This window comes from Haliotis rubra, unplaced genomic scaffold, assembly GCF_003918875.1.
Source record: "Haliotis rubra isolate DU_JTF1 unplaced genomic scaffold, ASM391887v1 Scf1013, whole genome shotgun sequence".
In the NCBI taxonomy this organism is placed as follows: domain Eukaryota; kingdom Metazoa; phylum Mollusca; class Gastropoda; order Lepetellida; family Haliotidae; genus Haliotis; species Haliotis rubra.
Window position 1 is genome coordinate 247,225 of NW_025764908.1, and position 14,472 is coordinate 261,696.

The window sequence follows — 14,472 nt, forward strand, 5'->3', positions numbered from 1 at the left end:
CTTCCAGTATATGTCATGGTGTAACACAGTACCCCAGTACATGTCAAGGTGTAACACAGTACCCCCCAGTACATGTCAAGGTGTAACACAGTACCCCAGTACATGTCAAGGTGTAACACAGTACCCCCAGTACATGTCAAGGTGTAACACAGTACCCCCAGTACATGTCAAAGTGTAACATAGTACCCCCAGTACATGTCAAAGTGTAACACAGTACCCCAGTACATGTCAAAGTGTAACATAGTACCCCCAGTACATGTCATGGTGTAACACAGTACCCCAGTACGTGTCATGGTGTAACACAACACCCCAGTACATGTCAAGGTGTAACATAGTACCCCAGTACATATGTCATGGTGTAACACAGTACCCCAGTACATGTCATGGTGTAACACAGTACCCCCAGTACATGTCAAGGTGTAACACAGTACCCCAGTACATGTCAAGGTGTAACACAGTACCCCAGTACATGTCAAGGTGTAACACAGTACCCCAGTACATGTCAAGGTGTGACACAGTAACCCCAGTACATGTCAAGGTGTAACACACAGTACCCCAGTACATGTCAAGGTGTAACACAGTACCCCCAGTCAAGGTGTAACACACAGTCATGGTGTAACACAGTACCCCAGTACATGTCAAGGTGTAACATAGTACCCCAGTATACAGTCATGGTGTAACACAGTACCCCCAGTACATGTCATGGTGTAACACAGTACCCCCAGTACATGTCAAGGTGTAACACAGTACCCCAGTACATGTCATGGTGTAACACAGTACCCCCAGTACATGTCAAGGTGTAACACAGTACCCCCAGTACATGTCATGGTGTAACACAGTACCCCAGTACATGTCAAGGTGTAACACAGTACCCCCTAGTACATGTCAAGGTGTAACACAGCAGTACCCCAGTACATGTCAAGGTGTAACACTGTACCCCAGTACATGTCAAGGTGTAACACAGTACCCCCAGTACATGTCAAGGTGTAACACAGTACCCCAGTAACACATACCCCCAAGGTGTAACACAGTACCCCAGTACATGTCAAGGTGTAACACAGTACCCCCAGTACATGTCAAGGTGTAACACAGTACCCCCAGTACATGTCAAGGTGTAACACAGTACCCCCAGTACATGTCAAGGTGTAACACAGTACCCCCCAGTACATGTCATGGTGTAACACAGTACCCCCCAGTACATGTCAAGGTGTAACACAGTACCCCAGTACATGTATGTCAAGGTGTCACAGTGTAACACAGTACCCCCCAGTACACATGTCAAGGTGTGACATTGTACCCCAATACATGTCAAGGTGTAACACAGTACCCCCAGTACATGTCATGGTGTAACACAGTACCCCCCAGTACATGTCATGGTGTAACACAGTACCCCCAGTACATGTCAAAGTGTAACACAGTACCCCCAGTACATGTCAAAGTGTAACACAGTACCCCAGTACATGTCAAAGTGTAACACAGTACCCCAGTACATATGTCATGGTGTAACACAGTACCCCCAGTACATGTCAAGGTGTAACACAGTACCCCAGTACATGTCAAGGTGTAACACAGTACCCCCAGTACATGTCAAGGTGTAACACAGTACCCCCCAGTACATGTCATGGTGTAACACAGTACCCCCCAGTACATGTCAAGGTGTAACACAGTACCCCAGTACATGTCAAGGTAACACAGTGACATTGTAACACAGTACCCCAAGTACATGTCAAGGTGTAACATTGTTTCCCAGTACATGTCAAGGTGTAACACAGTACCCCAGTACATGTCATGGTGTAACACAGTACCCCCCAGTACATGTCATCATATGCTAAGGTGTAACACAGTACCCCCCAGTACATGTCAAGGTGTAACACAGTACCCCCCAGTACATGTCATGGTGTAACACAGTACCCCCCAGTACATGTCAATGTGTAACATAGTACCCCCAGTACATGTCAAGGTGTAACACAGTACCCCCCAGTACATGTCAAGCTGTGACTTATCCACCTTATGTTTTCAGATTCCAGCATTGCCTCCAGCCTTCGACACCTACAAGTATGGCAACCTGTGGATCAGGTGGGTTGCAGGTTGACAATCATCTTCACAGGCACATAGTGGGTTAGATGTTTAATAGACCCCTGTCTGTATAAGCAAGAGGTTGCTTGTTTAACAAATCGGCTTTCCTTTTGTGAAATATTGATGTGTTTTGATATTGTCTTCACCTTGCTCATGTCAATAAAGTCACTCATTTTTATCATGACATTCATTAGCATATTTTCCATGCATAGTTTGCACTGAAAGTGTGGTAGTTCTTCTCTCCAAGTTCTCTGCAGCATCCTGTCAGTTTCTTTACACAGGTTGGTGAGATCAGTTACTACAGTCTGCAACTGAGCATCTCAGTGTCTGTGTCACCTTGTATGTTTGTCTGTGTCAAATAGTATATTTCTAGTATAGCAAAGTATATTGTTTTTGCCACAGCTGCATGAGTTCGATATTCTCAAATCACCTATGCGTTTCTTTTCTTGAAGATTGTAAATGTACATTGTCTTCACAAGGGCACATTGTGTAAAAAGTAATGTAAGTTTGTTTGCATTTTCTGTTTCACTTTAGTCCAGGACTGAAGTTATCTCTTCACCGTCAAAAACAGAATTTGGAAGGATGGCTAATGTTACATAATCCAAGCAAAGATCTTGTAGGATTTGTGGTGAGTATAACATTTTGCAGGATACTTGTTGAGTATAAGATGCAGTTGGCATTGTAGGATTGAATGATCGTAGGATATGTGGTGAATGTAACACCCTGTAGGATATGTGGTGAGTGTAACACCCTGTAGAATATGTGGTGAATGTAACACCCTGTAGAATATGTGGTGAATGTAACACCCTGTAGAATATGTGGTGAATGTAACACCCTGTAGAATATGTGGTGGGTGTAACACCCTGTAGAATATGTGGTGAATGTAACACCCTGTAGAATATGTGGTGGGTGTAACACCCTGTAGAATATGTGGTGAATGTAACACCCTGTAGAATATGTGGTGAATGTAACACCCTGTAGAATATGTGGTGGGTGTAACACCCAGGAGAATATGTGGTGGGTGTAACACCCTGTAAAATATATGTGGTGAGTGTAACACCCTGTAGAATATGGTGAGTGTAACACCCTGTAGAGAATATGTGGTGAGTGTAACACCCCTGTAGAATATGTGGTGGGTGTAACACCCTGTAGAATATGTGGTGAATGTAACACCCTGTAGAATATGTGGTGGGTGTAACACCCTGTAAAATATGTGGTGGGTGTAACACCCTGTAGAATATGTGGTGAGTGTAACACCCTGTAGAATATATGTGGTGAGTGTAACACCCTGTAGAATATGTGGTGGATGTAACACCCTGTAGAATATGTGGTGAGTGTAACACCCTGTAAAATATGTGGTGGGTGAAACACCCTGTAGAATATGTGGTGAATGTAACACCCTGTAGAATATGTGGTGGGTGTAACACCCTGTAGGATATGTGGTGAGTGTAACACCCTGTAAAATATGTGGTGGGTGAAACACCCTGTAGAATATGTGGTGAGTGTAACACCCTGTAGAATATGTGGTGGGTGTAACACCCTGTAGAATATGTGAGTGAATGTAACACCCTGTAGAGATATATGTGGTGAGGTAACACCCTGTAGAATATGTGGTGAATGTAACACCCTGTAGAATATGTGGTGAATGTAACACCCTGTAGGATATGTGGTGGGTGTAACACCCAGGAGAATATGTGGTGAGTGTAACACCCTGTAAAATATGTGGTGGGTGTAACACCCTGTAGAATATGTGGTGAGTGTAACACCCTGTAGAATATGTGGTGAGCATAACACCCTGTAGAATATGTGGTGGGTGTAACACCCTGTAGAATATGTGGTGAATGTAACACCCTGTAGAATATGTGGTGGGTGTAACACCCTGTAGAATATGTGGTGGGTGTAACACCCTGTAGAATATGTGGTGAGTGTAACACCCTGTAGAATATGTGGTGAGTGTAACACCCTGTAGAATATGTGGTGGGTGTAACACCCTGTAGAATATGTGGTGAGTGTAACACCCTGTAAAATATGTGGTGGGTGAAACACCCTGTAGAATATGTGGTGAATGTAACACCCTGTAGAATATGTGGTGGGTGTAATACCCTGTAGAATATGTGGTGAGTGTAACACCCTGTAGAATATGTGGTGAGTGTACCACCCTGTAGAATATGTAGTGGGTGTTACACCCTGTAGAAGAATATGTGGTGGGTGTACCACCCTGTAGAATATGTGGTTAGTGTATGCCACCCTGTAGAATATGTGGTGGGTGTTACACCCCTGTAGAATATGTGGTGGGTGAAACACCCTGTAGAATATGTGGTGAATGTAACACCCTGTAGAATATGTGGTGGGTGTAACACCCTGTAGAATATGTGGTGAGTGTAACACCCTGTAGAATATGTGGTGAGTGTACCACCCTGTAGAATATGTGGTGGGTGTAACACCCTGTAGAATATGTGGTGGAGTGTACCACCCTGTAGAATATGTGGTGGGTGTAACACCCTGTAGAATATGTGGTGGGTGTAACACCCTGTAGAATATGTGGTGGGTGTAACACCCTGTAGAATATGTGGTGAGTGTAACACCCTGTAGAATATGTGGTGGGTGTAACACCCTGTAGAGATATGTGGTGAGTGTACCCACCCTGTAGAATATGTGGTGGGTGTAACACCCTGTAGAATATGTGGTGGGTGTAACACCCTGTAGAATATGTGGTGAGTGTAACACCCTGTAGAATATGTGGTGGGTGTAACACCCTGTAGAATATGTGGTGAGCGTAACACCCTGTAGAATATGTGGTGAGTGTAACACCCTGTAGGATATGTGGTGGGTGTAACACCCTGTAGGATATGTGGTGGGTGTAACACCCTGTAGAATATGTGGTGGGTGTAACACCCTGTAGAATATGTGGTGGGTGTAACACCCTGTAGAATATGTGGTGGGTGTAACACCCTGTAGAGATATGTGTTGGCGTAACTCCCTGTAGAATATGTGGTGAAGGTGTAACACCCTGTAGAATATGTGGTGGGTGTAACACCCTGTAGAATATGTGGTGGCTGTAACACCCTGTAGGATATGTGGTGGGTGTAACACCCTGTGTAGAATATGTGGTGGTAACACCCTGTAGAATATGTGGTGAGTGTAACACCCTGTAGGATATGTGGTGGGTGTAACACCCTGTAGAATATGTGGTGAGTGTAACACCCTGTAGAATATGTGGTGGGTGTAACACCCTGTAGAATATGTGGTGGGTGTAACACCCTGTAGAATATGTGGTGGGTGTAACACCCTGTGGAGATATGTGGTGGGTGTAACACCCTGTAGAATATGTGGTGGCTGTAACACCCTGTAGGATATGTGGTGGGTGTAACACCCTGTAGAATATGTGGTGAAGTAACACCCTGTAGAATATGTGTGGTGAGTGTAACACCCTGTAGGATATGTGGTGGGTGTAACACCCTGTAGGATATGTGGTGAGTGTAACACCCTGTAGAATATGTGGTGGGTGTAACACCCTGTAGAATATGTGGTGGGTGTAACACCCTGTAGAATATGTGGTGAGTGTAACACCCTGTAGAATATGTGGTGGGTGTAACACCCTGTAGAATATGTGGTGGGTGTAACACCCTGTAGAATATGTGGTCGATGTAACACCCTGTAGAATATGTGGTGGGTGTAGGTTATGAGGTGAGTTTAATAACATCTTGTAGGATATGTGGTGAGTGTAATATTTTGTAGGAAATATTGTAAGTGTGACATCTTGTAGGATAAATGGTGAGTGGTGTCTAATGTCATCAGTAATGAACTCAGTAAATGTCATCTGTAGTCAACTTTGTCTAATGTCATCAGTAATCAACTTTGTCTAATGTCATCAGTAATCAACTCTATCTATTGTTGTCAGTTATCAACTGTTTCATGTTGTCAAACAAGACTCTGTGTATTAAAAGATTTTAGCCAATGTGCCAATCTGTGAGCAGGGTACACAAGGCTTAAAGGAGAATGCTAGACAATTGCAATAACTTGCTGGGTGAAATATAAAGTCACTGGAAACATGTACCCCAATTTTAATTTAAAATATGGTTATTTATGTCTTACTCACAAAACAGTTTCTATTATCTGAGCTTTGGTCATTATGCATGTTCCACTGGAATTCAAGTGACCTTTGCTTGTGACATCGTATGTGACTAGAGCCCGCCATATTGCCAAAGACCAGGTTCTACAGTAATACAGATCGTGTTGTTTCTGTCATTTCTGTAAATGGTACGATGGTGTATTGCATTGCCTGGGGATGCGGCATCATCATTACAATGGAAAGAGTCACTATTTCTTCCCTTTTCTAAGTAAAAGTCAGATTTAGGCAGGAGAAATGTTCTGACCATTTCGATTTGAAGCATATAAAGAGACATGCATACATGGGGTATGAAAATCGAAAGCTTGGCTGAAGAAGGAAGCAGTACCCATGAGAGTCATTTATACTACATCATTCCATGTTACAACTTACTTTCAGTGGTATTATTTAACATAGATTAAATCAAGTTCAATTGTGATGAAATAGGCCTAGGGTTCCAGTCAAATTTCCCCAGCTACAAAATGCCCGAGGAAAATTCTTTAGAGTGTCCCGGATTTCTGGTCAAATTGCCCCAGGGGGTAGGCAAAATGCCCCAATGTATTTAAAATGATTAAATATATGCCATAAATGCATAGATTTTGTCAACTTTGATATTATGTTCTTCATATAAAAGTTATTTATATATATATAGTTATAAGTTTACTAATGGAACATTTATCAGAAATATTACTTCCTAATAACCTTTTGAAGAACATAATATCAAAGTTGATGAAAACTATGCATTTATGGTATATATTTAATCATTTTAAATACATTTTACCAAATTAGGATCAATGACCAAATCTGCTGGGGCATTTTGTTAGCTGGGGCCGTTCGACTGGTACCCTTGAGATATATATTATCAAAATCAGTAAGAGATTTCACATGAACTTGAAAATGTTTCGCTATATAATGTTTGTTTCGGTTTTGACACCTTATTGCTGCAGTCTACCCAAGAAAAATTGCCGAATACAACAGCAAATCATGAAGTACTTGTTACTTTCATTGTTTTCCATTTTGTCCAATTACGCACATCAGCTTCAGACTTGCTGTTTGTCAGTAGTAAGTTGCCGTGAAAGTTGTCCTGTATTCTCATTGGCTGACAAGATGTCATTCTAAGGTTGTGATCGAGCTCCATTACTGTTTACATCAGCAAGAACTAGGGAAATATACATTGTCCTGAATAGTATTTTATAATTCACCAGTTTTCGGGGCATAACTTATCTGCATCACTCATATTATCTCTGCTTGACCAGGCTGGGATCTTGTATGGAAATGTGATACATTATTAATGAGAAGCTTCGATCCTAAGTTTTTTCAACAAAATAATTGCAGTATAAGTTTTGTAGCAGATAATTTCTGTTTTCCCCCGTCTGAAGCATAATCATTCTATTTTCAAATCCCAGACACCCTGTGACACAAAAGGAACTGCAATCACATTTCCAAAAAAACATATTTACTTAGGGACTGGTCATTTATTTATAGGGGTGGGTGTACTAGTTGGACTATCACAGTTTGCCGACAAACAATATTCCTTATAAATTATATGATCTATTTTCAAAATTATTTTAACATCTAGTGGTGCCTCCGATTTGTTTGATTCTTCTTCTTCATCTTCACTGGAAGATTGTCTTGCGGATTGTATTGATAAGTTGTGAAGTAAATTCAAAGAGAAAGCACTCCCTCTGCTCATTAACTGTCACGTGTTTCCATAATAGGTGGAAATACGTGCACATTTTCAGTGTGTTTATTGCAAATTTACAAACATTTAGTTCAATTTTAACCATGGAAGGTGACATTTAGAATGCCTTTACCTGTATGAAAAAGCGTTTTCGTTACTATTCTCCTTTAGATATGCAGTCCAGACTACCAGTTATCAGACTGCCACTGTAATGGAAACCATGGTGGCTGATTGGGCAGAACTGCTGATGTTGTGTGGTAGTGCCTCACTGTGAGAGTCATGATGTGTGGTAGTGCCTCACTGTGAGAGTGATGTTGTGTGGTAGTGCCTCACTGTGAGAGTGGTGTTGTGTGGTAGTGCCTCACTGTGAGAGTGATGTTGTGTGGTAGTGCCTCACTGTGAGAGATGTTGTGTGGTAGTGCCTCACTGTGAGAGTGATGTTGTGTGGTAGTGCCTCACTGTAAAGAGTGATGTTGTGTGGTAGTGCCTCACTGTGAGAGTGTGTTGTGTGGTAGTGCCTCACTGTGAGAGTGATGTTGTGTGGTAGTGCCTCACTGTGAGAGTGATGTTGTGTGGTAGTGCCTCACTGTGAGGAGTGTTGTTGTGGTGGTAGTGCCTCACTGTGAGGAGTGATGTTGTGTGGTAGTGCCTCACTGTGAGAGTGATGTTGTGTGGTAGTGCCTCACTGTGAGAGTGATGTTGTGTGGTAGTGCCTCACTGTGAGGGTGATGTTGTGTGGTAGTGCCTCACTGTGAGAGTGATGTTGTGTGGTAGTGCCTCACTGTGGAGTGATGTTGTGTGGTAGTGCCTCACTGTGAGAGTGATGTTGTGTGGTAGTGCCTCACTGTGAGAGTGTTGTGTGGTAGTGCCTCACTGTGAGAGTGATGTTGTGTGGTAGTGCCTCACTGTGAGAGTGATGTTGTGTGGTAGTGCCTCACTGTGAGAGTGATGTTGTGTGGTAGTGCCTCACTGTGAGTGATGTTGTGTGGTAGTGCCTCACTGTGAGAGTGATGTTGTGTGGTAGTGCCTCACTGTGAGAGTGATGTTGTGTGGTAGTGCCTCACTGTGAGAGTGATGTTGTGTGGTGTGCCTCACTGTGAGAGTGATGTTGTGTGGTAGTGCCTCACTGTGAGAGTGATGTTGTGTGGTAGTGCCTCACTGTGAGAGTGATGTTGTGTGGTAGTGCCTCACTGTGAGAGTGATGTTGTGTGGTAGTGCCTCACTGTGAGAGTGATGTTGTGTGGTAGTGCCTCACTGTGAGAGTGATGTTGTGTGGTAGTGCCTCACTGTGAGAGTGGTGTTGTGTGGTAGTGCCTCACTGTGAGAGTGGTGTGCCTGTGTGGTAGTGCCTCACTGTGAGAGTGATGTGTGGTAGTGCCTCACTGTGAGAGTGATGTTGTGTGGTAGTGCCTCACTGTGAGAGTGATGTTGTGTGGTAGTGCCTCACTGTGAGAGTGATGTGTGGTAGTGCCTCACTGTGAGAGTGATGTTGTGTGGTAGTGCCTCACTGTGAGAGTGATGTTGTGTGGTAGTGCCTCACTGTGAGAGTGATGTTGTGTGGTAGTGCCTCACTGTGAGAGTGATGTTGTGTGGTAGTGCCTCACTGTGAGAGTGATGTTGTGTGGTAGTGCCTCACTGTGAGAGTGATGTTGTGTGGTAGTGCCTCACTGTGAGAGTGATGTTGTGTGGTAGTGCCTCACTGTGAGAGTGATGTTGTGTGGTAGTGCCTCACTGTGAGAGTGATGTTGTGTGGTAGTGCCTCACTGTGAGAGTGTTGTGTGGTAGTGCCTCACTGTGAGAGTGATGTTGTGTGGTAGTGCCTCACTGTGAGAGTGATGTTGTGTGGTAGTGCCTCACTGTGAGAGTGATGTTGTGTGGTAGTGCCTCACTGTGAGAGTGATGTTGTGTGGTAGTGCCTCACTGTGAGAGTGATGTTGTGTGGTAGTGCCTCACTGTGAGAGTGTTGTGATGTTGTGCCTCACTGTGAGTGATGTTGTGTGAGTGCCTCACTGTGAGAGTGATGTTGTGTGGTAGTGCCTCACTGTGAGGAGTGATGTTGTGTGGTAGTGCCTCACTGTGAGAGTGATGTTGTGTAGTAGTGCCTCACTGTGAGAGTGATGTGTGTGGTAGTGCCTCACTGTGAGAGTGATGCTGTGTGGTAGTGCCTCACTGTGAGAGTGATGTTGTGTGGTAGTGCCTCACTGTGAGAGAGTGATGTTGTGTGGTAGTGCCTCACTGTGAGAGTGATGTTGTGTGGTAGTGCCCTCACTGTGAGAGTGATGTTGTGTGGTAGTGCCTCACTGTGAGAGTGATGTTGTGTGGTAGTGCCTCACTGTGAGAGTGATGTTGTGTGGTAGTGCCTCACTGTGAGAGTGATGTTGTGTGGTAGTGCCTCACTGTGAGAGTGATGTTGTGTGGTAGTGCCTCACTGTGAGAGTGATGTTTGTGTGGTAGTGCCTCACTGTGAGAGTGATGTTGTGTGGTAGTGCCTCACTGTGAGAGTGATGTTGTGTGGTAGTGCCTCACTGTGAGAGTGATGTTGTGTGGTAGTGCCTCACTGTGAGAGTGATGTGTGGTAGTGCCTCACTGTGAGAGAGTGATGTTGTGTGGTAGTGCCTCACTGTGAGAGTGATGTTGTGTGGTAGTGCCTCACTGTGAGAGTGATGTTGTGTGGTAGTGCCTCACTGTGGGAGTGATGTTTGTGTGGTAGTGCCTCACTGTGAGAGTGATGTTGTGTGGTGCAGTGCCTCACTGTGAGAGTGATGTTGTGTGGTAGTGCCTCACTGTGAGAGTGATGTTGTGTGGTAGTGCCTCACTGTGAGAGTGATGTTGTGTGGTAGTGCCTCACTGTGAGAGTGATGATGTTGTGTGGTAGTGCCTCACTGTGAGAGTGATGTTGTGTGGTAGTGCCTCACTGTGAGAGTGATGTGTGGTAGTGCCTCACTGTGAGAGTGATGTTGTGGTAGTTGATGTTGTGTGGTAGTGCCTCACTGTGAGAGTGATGTTGTGTGGTAGTGCCTCACTGTGAGAGTGATGATGTGTGGTAGTGCCTCACTGTGAGAGTGATGTTGTGTGGTAGTGCCTCACTGTGAGAGTGATGTTGTGTGGTAGTGCCTCACTGTGAGAGTGATGTTGTGTGGTAGTGCCTCACTGTGAGAGTGATGTTGTGTGGTAGTGCCTCACTGTGGGAGTGATGTGTGTGGTAGTGCCTCACTGTGAGAGTGATGTTGTGTGGTAGTGCCTCACTGTGAGAGTGATGTTGTGTGGTAGTGCCTCACTGTGAGAGTGATGTTGTGTGTGGTAGTGCCTCACTGTAGAGAGTGATGTTGTGTGGTAGTGCCTCACTGTGGAGAGTGATGTTGTGTGGTAGTGCCTCACTGTGAGAGTGATGTTGTGTGGTAGTGCCTCACTGTGAGAGAGTGATGCTGTGTGGTAGTGCCTCACTGTGAGGAGTGATGTGTGGTAGTGCCTCACTGTGAGAGTGATGTTGTGTGGTAGTGCCTCACTGTGAGGAGTGATGTTGTGTGGTAGTGCCTCACTGTGAGAGTGATGTGGTAGTGTGTGGTAGTGCCTCACTGTGAGAGTGCCCCACCGTGAGTGATGTTGTGTGGTAGTGCCTCACTGTGAGAGTGTGATGTGTGGTAGTGCCTCACTGTGAGGAAGTGATGTTGTGTGTGGTAGTGCCTCACTGTGAGAGTGATGTTGTGTGGTAGTGCCTCACTGTGAGAGTGATGTTGTTGTGTGGTAGTGCCTCACTGTGAGAGTGATGTTGTGTGGTAGTGCCTCACTGTGAGAGCGGATGATGTTGTGTGGTAGTGCCTCACTGTGAGAGTGATGTTGTGTGGTAGTGCCTCACTGTGAGAGTGATGTTGTGTGGTAGTGCCTCACTGTGAGGAGATGATGTGTGTGGTAGTGCCTCACTGTGAGAGAAGATGATGTGTGGTAGTGCCTCACTGTGAGAGTGATGCTGTGTGGTAGTGCCTCACTGTGAGAGTGATGTTGTGTGGTAGTGCCTCACTGTGAGAGTGATGCTGTGTGTGTAGTGCCTCACTGTGAGAGTGATGCTGTGTGGTAGTGCCTCACTGTGAGAGTGATGTTGTGTGGTAGTGCCTCACTGTGAGAGTGATGTTGTGTGGTAGTGCCTCACTGTGAGAGTGATGCTGTGTGTGTAGTGCCTCACTGTGAGAGTGATGTGTGTGGTAGTGCCTCACTGTGAGAGTGATGTTGTGTGGTAGTGCCTCACTGTGAGGCCAGATGTTGTGTGGTAGTGCCTCACTGTGAAATGATGTTGTGTGGTAGTGCCTCACTGTGAGTGATGTTGTGTGGTAGTGCCTCACTGTGAGTGAGAGTGACTGTGTGAATGTAGTGCCTCACTGTGAGAGTGATGTGTGGTAGTGCCTCACTGTGGAAGTGATGCTTGTATGGTGATGCCTCACTGTAAAGAGTGATGTTGTGGTAGTGCCTCACTGAAAGAGGAATGATGCTGTGTGAGTGCCTCACTGTGAGAGTGATGTGTGTGTGGTAGCAGTGCCTCACTGTGAGAGAGTGATGCTGTGTGGTAGTGCCTCACTGTAGAGTGATGTTGTGGTAGTGCCCTCACTGTGAGAGTGATGTGTGGTGAGTGCCACCACTGCTGAGAATGATGCTGTAATGGTGAGTGCCTCACTGTGAGGGAGTGATGCTGTGTGGTAGTGCCTCCACTGTGAGTGATGTTGTGGTGGTAGTGCCTCACTGTGAGAATGATGCTGTGTGGTAGTGCCTCACTGTGAGAGTGATGTTGTGTGGTAGTGCCTCACTACGTTAGAGATATTGTGTGGTAGTGCCTCACTGTGAGAGTGGTGTCTTGTGGTAGTGCCTCACCATTGAGAGTGATGTGTGGTGAGTGCCTCACTGTGAGAGTGATGTTAGTAGTGAGTGAGTGCCACCACTTGAGTGAGTCATGTGGTGTGGTGAGGTGCCTCACTCTGTAGAGAGTGATGTGTGAAGTGTGGTGCCTCACTGTGTGAAATTGATGTTGTATGGCGAGTGCCTCCTGTGAGAGTGATGTTGTGTGGTAGTGCCCTCACTGTAGAGAGTGATGTTGTGTGGTAGTGCCTGAAACTGTTGTAGAAAAGCCCATACTGTGAGTGCCTCACTGTGGTAGTGCCCCACCAGTGATGCTGTGTGGTAGTAGTGCCTCACTGTGAGAGTGATGCTGTGTGGTAGTGCCTCACTGTGAGAATGATGTTGTGTGGTAGTGCCTCACTGTGAGAGTGATGTGTGGTAGTGCCTCACTGTGAGAGTCATGCTGTGTGGTAGTGCCTCACAGTGAGAGTGGATGTTATTGTGGGGAAGTGCCTCACTGTGAGAGTGATGCTGTAGTAGTAGTGCCTCACTGTGAGAGTGATAATGTGGTAGTGCCTCACTATGAGAGTGATGGTTGTGGAGAGTGGTAGTGCCTCACTGTGGAGAGTGGATAAAGTGATGTTGTGTTATGAGTGCCACCAGAGTAAGACCAGTGATGTTGTGTGGTGAGTGCCTCACTGTAGCCTCACCAGTGATGTTATTAAGAGTAAAGCCCTCACTGTAAAGTGATGGATTGTATGTGAGGAGTGCCTCCTGTAGGAAGTGATGTTGTGTGCCGTAGTGCCCTCACTGTGTTGTGCGGCAGCGCCCCAGTGAGAGTACAAGTAGTAGTGCCTCACTGTAGCGGATGGAAGCCCCACCGTGGTGATGTTGTGTGTGGTAGTGCCTCACTGTGAGATGATGCTGTGTGGTAGTGCCTCACTGTGAGAGTGATGTTGTGTGGTAGTGCCTCACTGTGAGAGTGATGTTGTGTGGTAGTGCCTCACTGTGAGAGTGATGTTGTGTGGTAGTGCCTCACTGTGAGAAGTGATGTTGTGGTGAGTGCCTCACTGTAGCGAGAGTGATGTTGTGTGGTAGTGCCTCACTGTGAGGAAGTGATGCTGTGTGAGTAGTGCCTCACTGTGAGAGGTGTGTGTGGTAGTGCCTGCCTTGTGTGAGAATGATGCTGTGTGGTGGTGCCTCACTGTGAGTGAGTGATGTTGTGTGGTAGTGCCTCACTGTGAGAGTGTTGTGTGGTGAGTGCCTCACTGTGAGAGTGGTGTTATTGTGGTAGTGCCTCACTGTGAGGAGTGATGCTGTGTGGTAGTGCCTCACTGTGAGAGTGATGTTGCTTGTGGTAGTGCCTCACTGTGTGAGAGTCCATGTGGTGTGGTAGTGCCTCACTTTCGGATGAGGTGATGTTGTGTGGTAGTGCCCCACTGTGAGAGTGATGTTACGGCAGCGTGCCTCACTGTGAGAGTGATGTTGTGTGGTAGCGCCTCACTGTGAGAGTGATGTGTGTGGCAGTGCCTCACCTGTGAGAGTGATGTGTGTGGTAGTGCCCTCACTGTGAGAGTGATGCTGTGTGGTAGTGCCTCACCGTGAGAGTGATGCTGTGTGGTAGTGCCTCACCGTGAGTGATGTTGTGTGGTAGTGCCTCACTGTGAGAGTGATGTTGTGTGGTGGAAGTGCCTCACCGTGAGAGTGGAGTTGTGTGGTAGTGCCTCACCGTGAGAGTGATGCTGTGTGGTAGGTGCCTCACTGTGAGGAGTGATGTTGTGGT

The 14,472-nt window shown here is 45.8% G+C and overlaps 1 protein-coding gene across 1 annotated transcript in view; it reads left to right on the plus strand.

Annotated features, from left to right (window-relative positions):
• Positions 1–14,472, plus strand: part of LOC124269416 — a 91,630-nt gene that overhangs the window by 58,494 nt on the left and 18,664 nt on the right. The window contains exons 9-11 of the mRNA XM_046704425.1: positions 1,219–1,283; positions 2,021–2,076; positions 2,611–2,704. Coding sequence (XP_046560381.1) covers positions 1,219–1,283; positions 2,021–2,076; positions 2,611–2,704 — 215 coding nt within the window. The remainder of the gene's footprint in view (positions 1–1,218; positions 1,284–2,020; positions 2,077–2,610; positions 2,705–14,472) is intronic.